Raw genomic sequence first — 7,830 nt, forward strand, 5'->3', positions numbered from 1 at the left:
AATGACAGTGCTATCTGATAGCCTTTCCTCCTCCTCTCTGGCCTGAGTGGGTCGACCCCCCGTCCCCCTTCCCCCCCTTCCTTCCTTCCTCCTATCCACAGCTCATGTGTTTGTTTGTACTCACTTCATCCGGAGCCGAAATTCTTCTCCGTTTTTTGTGAATGACAAACTCATTAACAATTCATCAACGCCGGCCCTCTCCATCCGGCCCCCACCGTTGCCGGGGCGACCGCCGCTGTCTCTCCTCTGATTGGTCGGCGCGACGCAACGTATCCAATGGGGCGCCTCCCGCTCGGAGCCATTCAGCAGCCTGGCGCCGCAGTGAGCAGACCGAGGGGAGAGGAAACGGGCTTTTATCCACAGGCTCACACACGGAACCAGAGCGGTCCGCTTCCACAGAAACCTTCCCCTCCCCAACCCCCGTGAACGTACACACACACACAGTTCCACCTCTTCAGCCTGGATCTCCGCAGAGACGGCCAGCGGCGGAGGAGCTGCAGCTCGGAGCGGCGGAGGCGTTATATAAGAACCGGAGGAAGCAGCAGGGCCGCCGTGACTCATTGAGAAATAACTGCCTCTGATGCATGAATGAAGGCGAACTGCAGCCGGGAAATCTGTAAAGGAACTTTTTAACTCGCTTTTTTTTTGTTTTCAAGCGCAGGGGAACACGGCGGGATTCACGGAGGGAGAGTTTATTCACAGATTTTGATCTCTTTTAAAGCCATCTCTCCGCTTTTTGCCCCCTACTGCCTCGCACAACATTTTCGCAAGCCCCCCCATTCCTCTGTTTTATAAATGCTGGACAAGCTCAAGCCCGTAGTCCAGCTCGACTCGGTCATGGCGATCAGCAAGACGGTGGGCTGGCTCAGAGAGCAGCTGGAGAGCCGCGGGGACGGCCTGCTGGTGATGGACTGCCGGGCCCAGGAGCTCTACGAGTCGTCGCATGTCGAGACGGCCATCAACGTGGCCATACCGAGCCTGATGCTCCGCCGCCTGAAGAAGGGCAACCTGCCCGTCCGGTCGCTGCTGTCCAACGGGGAGGACCAAGACAGGTTCGTGCGCCGCTGCAAGACGGACACCATCGTCCTGTACGACGAGTACAGCCGCGAGTGGAACGAGAACGTGGACGGCGGCTCTGTGCTGGGTCTGCTGCTGAGGAAGATGAAGGATGAAGGCTACAGGGCCTTTTATCTGGAGGGTGAGTTGAGCTTCATTCAACTCTTCGTTCTGGGTCTTCTTTTTCTGTGGCGCCTGTTCACGGCTGAAGTCGTCTCGGGCTAGGCATTGTGGTTTAAAGGAACGAGTCCAAATCAAAGCGTACAAAATCCAGTTTGGGCCCTAACAGACCCAGGGCCAGTCCAGTTATAAAACAATCTAATTCTGTCGAGTAAAAACTTGTTTATTTAAAGAAACCGACAGCCCCCATCCTGAGCAGCACTGGGCAACAGTGAAGAGGAATGACTTGTCTTTAACAGGACTAAACCTACAGCAGAACCAGGCTCAGGATTGACCAGTATTCACATTTAGACGTTAACAAATATGTTTTTCTGTAGACTTCAGGACAAACAGTGGCCAAAATACATCACCTCTTTGTTTTTGTTTTTTTCAATGTATAAAAAAATTGTGGGCTACAGTGAGGTGGTTGCTGCAGCGTCATCTTCTGACTTAACAAGTATTAAGTATACACAGGCTACTAATTCAAAACCAATTCAATTTTAAATTTTGATCCATGTGAAAATACTAAAGAAGCTCTGCTTTTAATCTAAAGCTATCTGGACTCTTTGTTCCAAGTGTATTTACAGCAACTTTGTATTTGTTTTTAGAAAAGAAAATACCCCATTTTGCAGTTCAGTTCAGTGAGGTCTTGCTCATATTCATTGCCGCCCTGTTTCCCTCTGCAGGAGGCTTCAGTAAGTTCCAGGCAGAGTATCCCTCTCTGTGTGAAACCAACCTGGACGGATCCTCCTCCAACAGCAGCAGCAGCAGCTCCCCCACAGCCCAGGTGCTGGGCCTCGGCGGGCTGCGCATCAGCTCTGACTCATCGGACATTGAGTCGGACATCGATCGGGACCCGAGCAGCGCCACCACGGACTCCGACGGCAGCCCACTGTCCAACCCGCAGCCCTCCTTCCCGGTCGAGATCCTGCCGCACCTCTACCTTGGCTGCGCCAAGGACTCCACGAACCTGGATGTGCTGGAAGAGTACGGCATCAAGTACATCCTCAACGTGACCCCCAACCTGCCAAACCTCTTCGAGAACGCTGGGGAGTTTAAGTACAAGCAGATCCCTATCTCAGACCACTGGAGCCAGAACCTCTCACAGTTCTTTCCCGAGGCCAACAGCTTTATTGGTAAGTCATCCTGAAGACCAATTTACCCGAGACATCTGTTTCTTGAATTTGTTTACATTCACTTATAAGACTGTAGTTTAAAACTATTGTCATTAGGAGATCACAAAAAAAAATCTGTCACATTGTAGCAGCAAAAGCCTGGAAGAACAGAAGAAGACCTTTTGTAATTGTTTTGATTTAATGCGTTCATGAGAATGGGCAGAACTAAATAGTCGGAAGGCATAATCTTATTATTGTGATCTGTCTTATCACTGCCTGGAAGTTCTTAGGTTCTTATTGTGCAATTAAGATTAGATGAGGTGTCCCTGGATGTGGTCTTATCAGTCAACCAGGCGAGGACACAGAGCGGACAGATTAAGGCCATTGTGTTGAGGCCCAGGAACACCAGTCTGCCTCTAATGGCGCTCTGGCTAAACTGCATCGTGTACAAATGATTTGACTTCAATGAAAGACATCCTGGCCTATCTGTTGTCCCGGGCTTGTGTAATTGCAGCACAAAGGGGGACGTTGAAACAGGAGAATAGGGGATATAGACAGAGCGAGGGGAGGGCGGTAATTTGAGCACAACAGGAAGGAAGTGGCATTGAAAGTAATTTAGGACATGGCATTGGCAACCCCTCCTCTCTTCTTCCTCCCTCCACATAACAAAAGGAGCCATTTACAGGGCCTGTTGACATCCTGTTTGCCTTGACAGGATGCCCTCATGACTCCTACATTTACACGCTCAAATGGCACCATTGTCAGGCGGAAGAATGGTTTAATAGACTGTAATAGTCAATTTCCCAGCCGACTATTCTAGTCCAGAAAAAAAGGGGGGAAAGAATGTCTCTCTGTTTATGTCCAATAGCTCCTGTTTGTTGACAGACATGGCTGAGAGATAGTCAGGATAAAAACTTCCTCCCCTCCCTCCCTCCTTGGACCTGCTCCAACTTCCAACACAGCTTAACTGTAATGCTGCAAGAATCTATTACAAGATTTTGTTCTGTGCACCCAAACAAATATGTAGCGTCTCTGTCAATGATCAGCCGTACAAAAAAACCCAATCTTTTCTGTGCGTGGTGCTATAACCCGGCCACATAAATACAACAAAAAACAGGAAACAAGGAGTGATGTATGCACATAATGTGCAAAATGCAAACCTGAAAAAGAGGACGCCCTCGAGTTGTAGGTCAGATTTGCAATGGGGCTATGGCACCATCATTTTTTTAAAGGGTTTTGTTTGGGCTGTCTACACAAAAACACACTGGTGCCATTTGAAGATTTTTTTTTTCACTCATAAAATACTGTTTGAGGACACAGTTTCTGTGTAGACGCAAGGCCAAAACAATAAAAAAAAACATTGGTATACTTACGAAACCCCCTCACCTCCTGTGTACGTCCCCTATGTCTTAGTTAAATAGATTGAATGTTTCATAATTTTGGGCTGTTGATCTAGCAAATATAGCAATATTTAAACACTATTGTTATGTCACAATTCCATATAAACCAGAGAGTAGTTTATTAACCACACCATTAAAGGTTTAATTACATGAAATGTATTGGTATTTTAATTAACAATTCCTTTTTCTTTTGCATGTCTCAGATGAGGCTCGAGGGCAGAAGTGCGGCGTCCTGGTCCACTGCCTGGCCGGCATCAGTCGCTCCGTCACCGTCACGGTGGCCTACCTGATGCAGAAGCTCAACCTGTCCATGAACGATGCCTACGACATCGTCAAGATGAAAAAGTCCAACATCTCCCCCAACTTCAACTTCATGGGCCAGCTCCTGGACTTTGAGCGCACTCTGGGCCTGAAAAGTCCGTGCGACAACCGCATGGCACCGCCGAGCCAACAGCTCTACTTCACCACCCCGACCAACCACAACGTCTTCCAGCTGGACCCCCTGCAGTCCACGTGAGGTCTGTCCTTAGTAGCCTCCATCTTCAAGGAGGTTTTTTGGGCCTCCTCTTCAAAAAGCTGCGAAAAGTTGTTTTTCCCCCCCTTTTTCCTTCTTGTTGGCTGTGCGGCCTGGCTCTTGAAGTTACTGATCCAGCTGGTTTTTGGGGCGACAGCTGCTCAGCGTGGTTACTGGAGGGCCAAAGCAGTCAGGCCAATACGCAGCTGCTGCTGTCTAAACAAGGACAGGCAGCAAAAGCTACAGAACAGAGACATTTAAAGAGTTGCAGATACTTTCTATGATCACATTTCTGTCGCACTCTCGAGGTATTCTCTCTGTTTGTTGTCACTGTATCTGAGGAAACTTAATATGGCTTGTTGGACAGCTGTACGATATACTTTGATGTTCCCAGGCTGGTGTGCCAAAGAGACGTTATTGTTCAAACTGGACAGAACCCTTTTGTATGTTAAATTTGGGGTCCAGCACGGCTTCCCCCATGACTCTAGGGTGTGTTGTCTCCATCATCTTCTGTGAAGACTTGCCTGTGTGGGATTGAAGCACCTTGGCTTTAGAGGGCACACCATAAACTGGACTACCTTTTACACCTGTGGAATCTTTTCGAATCTTTCTACTGTATATTGTCTATATATATATATCTTGTTAAAAAGAGACAGTCAAAGTCTTGCTGTAGTATATACCCTTTAGAAGTGGGTACTGAAGACTCTTATATTTCATACTCTAGTTTTATGTAAAACTACATATTGATCACTATCCTTAAAGTTGATTATGCCAAAAATCAAAAGGCTTTCCAAGAATTGTGCAAAAATATGTAATATATGTTCAATATTTGCTTTATGTATGATTTTAGCCAATCAGCCTTTTTTAAAATCTTTTTTTCACGCACCCTCTGTTAAAACAGTCATATAGGTTATTTGCCTTATGCTCATGGGGCCTGTTTATAATATTATTCTTCACACAAGTTCACTTTTTTTTTAATTAAAATTTTCTGCATCCTGGATTTGTAGGTCCTAATCAATTTTTTGGGAGGGTTTTAATTTGGCAGGATGCTTGAAGATAGGTAAGGCTATGTTCTTTGTCTACTTTGTGTTCTAGATCTCTGAGGGTTTATATGGGTAATATCACCCTGTTCTCAAGGGTTAAAACTGGCATGTGGACATGGGATAAACTGAATCCAGAGCTTTGAAGAATTGTGGCCCCCTTTTACAAAATACTTTCTTTCTTTTTTTTAAGAAGCAGCCATTTTTGTGACCTCTGCTTGCCCCCTCTTACTCTCCTGTCCTATGAATGTAAAGAAAAGATAAGTTATTAATAAATTGCTATTTTGTCTACAGTTTCTGCTTTTTCTGCCTGTTTTTCATCAACACACTTGTTGGTGTTTCGTCTGCTTCCACGGTAACACGTTTATGTAAGTGTTTCCTCGCAGCTGAGTGTTAACCAGCAGGCCGAGTCACGACAACACAAACAGTTGCCATGAATCACGAGGCTGCTCACTGAGGTTTCGCTTTCCATTAACTACAGCGTTCGAGACGTCTTCTGTTTGTTTTTCCAGCTTGGAGGGAGCACGTCCTGTCACATGACTCTTGTGCAACAAAAGCATTGTGAACACAGTGTTCTTTGTTGCAAGCACAAACTGCAGAGAGCTACTCAACAGGTGCAAAGTGATTCGAGTCACGTGGTTTCCAGGTGCTGAACCGCAGTGAGTTTGCACGAACAGCCTCCTGGGGGCGAGGTCTGCACAATCAGCCATGAAATAGGGGCAGAAAGTACCGACATGTTGTGTTATTTGATAGCGAGACCAGCGTCATGTACCTGCTGCGACCAGGACAGGCCGATCCTAGCAGTGCAGGTTGGGAGCGAGGAGCTTTGTCTTCTCACGCGAGCAGGTACTTGCTTCACAGAGTTGCACATGCTCTGCATTCCCAAACACCAACTGCAGTGTGTGTGGGTGTGACTGGAGCATTAACATTCTGAAGTGCTCAGAAATGAACAAGCAAAACACATAGTCGTACGCTGAAGTTAAATAACAGGGTTTGATTGAAGAAAAACAAAATCTTAGCCTGACTCAAATGCAGCAGCTTTATAAGCTTTAATTATATGCAGGTCTTAATGGTTACGTTGATTGAATGTGAAGATAATAGTGATGTGATGATACACATAAACTATGATTTGGTACGTCAGATAAAAGGAAAAATAAAGAAAGTAGTTATATTTTAATATTAACATTAAAAAAAATAAACAACAAAAAACAAAATCTCAAAAACTAAATGTTATTTCTCTTTTTTGAAAAATAGAAACAATAGGTCTTTTTTTTTTACTTAATTTGTCCTAAACTTAATGCACAATAGCTACATTGAATCTTATAACATCTCACAATGTGAAAATGTGTGAAAATGTATATATATATATATATATATATATATAATGTATATAAAATAATGAAATAAAATGTTAGGCTCATGTAGCTTCTTCAGCTTATTGAGGACTAGGTTTCTGTTCATACAGAGGTGTCACATGGTGGCATATTTAACAATGTTTATAAGATGCCAAAATGTGTTTTTTTTTAAATTTCCCTGAAGGAGTCCTCCCAAGGGATTAATAAATCTATCTATCTATCTATCTATAGCACATGAATTATGACCCCTTTGGCCTTCTCTACATTTGCTTCTCGCTCACCACTATGGTCATGGATCACAAGGAAATGAAGTTCCTGTTGGTTGGTCACAGTTTTAGATTCTGAATGCATTCATGTCAAATAACAATGAAAGGATAGCTTTAAAAGTTGTAAATCTAATTAGCTGTGTCACCATTCATTAACAGTTTTAAAGGGGGTACTGAATGCACTACATTGCAGGCAGAGTCACAACTTTATCAGACGGTCATGCAGATATCATGTACAGTGGATAATTACATTTCTGTACTCAAGAAAGTTAATCAAATGTACTATATGCTTTATTTGCATTGTCCAAGGACAGTCATTGGAACACTGAATGGACTTGCACACACTACATCAAAAGGCCCTGACTGCAAATTACATTTAAATTTTATTTGTGTTATCACTTAGTCATACAGTTTTTTATGCAGGGACCAAATTATACAGTGACAACTGACTTTGTCTTCACATGATTCCATCCATCCATGGTCATAATAATCAATACGTCATGACCATAGGTGAAGGTTGGAATGTAGACAACAGTAATTCGAGAGCTGTGCCTTTCCACTCAACTCTTTCTTCACCACAACCGACTGAAGCAATGCCTTCATTACTGCAGATGAGACCCTGTCAGTCGCTGTTCTGCACATGAAGGAGTACATCAGCAAGAATAATAATGGTAGAAATCAGAGTGCTGTTTGTGCTACTCTACCCTTTTCAACATATAGCATCAACTCAACCTCACTGTTGGTCCAAACAACCGTCCGTGTATTCACCAGATGTAACTGTTTATGTGCTCCAGACTGTATGTGCGTCAGTAACGTGCGGTGAGGTTCATGGTTGGTGAGGCACGGACTCCTTTAGAGTCAGATTTACAAATATATAAACCCAAAAGGGTAGCTTATTCAATTGGCTACTGGTTATTTCGTATCT

General features: G+C 44.3%; 1 protein-coding gene across 1 annotated transcript; it reads left to right on the forward strand.

The window, feature by feature from the left end:
- The first annotated feature begins 287 nt into the window (after positions 1-287).
- On the forward strand, positions 288-5,577 carry dusp6 (dual specificity phosphatase 6). The gene is made up of 3 exons (XM_017436901.2): positions 288-1,198; positions 1,902-2,351; positions 3,934-5,577. Exons 1-3 carry the CDS (start codon positions 796-798, stop codon positions 4,245-4,247), a joined length of 1,167 nt encoding a protein of 388 aa, XP_017292390.1. The 5' UTR covers positions 288-795; the 3' UTR covers positions 4,248-5,577.
- Positions 5,578-7,830: the final 2,253 nt, after the last annotated feature.

The sequence above is a fragment of the Kryptolebias marmoratus genome, linkage group LG11 (assembly GCF_001649575.2).
Source record: "Kryptolebias marmoratus isolate JLee-2015 linkage group LG11, ASM164957v2, whole genome shotgun sequence".
NCBI lineage: Eukaryota > Metazoa > Chordata > Actinopteri > Cyprinodontiformes > Rivulidae > Kryptolebias > Kryptolebias marmoratus.

Coding starts and splice junctions, on each gene's coding strand:
- dusp6 (XM_017436901.2), top strand. CDS start 796: ATGCTGGACAAGCTCAAGCCCGTAGTCCAGCTCGACTCGGTCATGGCG. Junction 1,199..1,901: donor CAGGGCCTTTTATCTGGAGG/GTGAGTTGAGCT, acceptor TTCCCTCTGCAG/GAGGCTTCAGTAAGTTCCAG. Junction 2,352..3,933: donor CGAGGCCAACAGCTTTATTG/GTAAGTCATCCT, acceptor TGCATGTCTCAG/ATGAGGCTCGAGGGCAGAAG.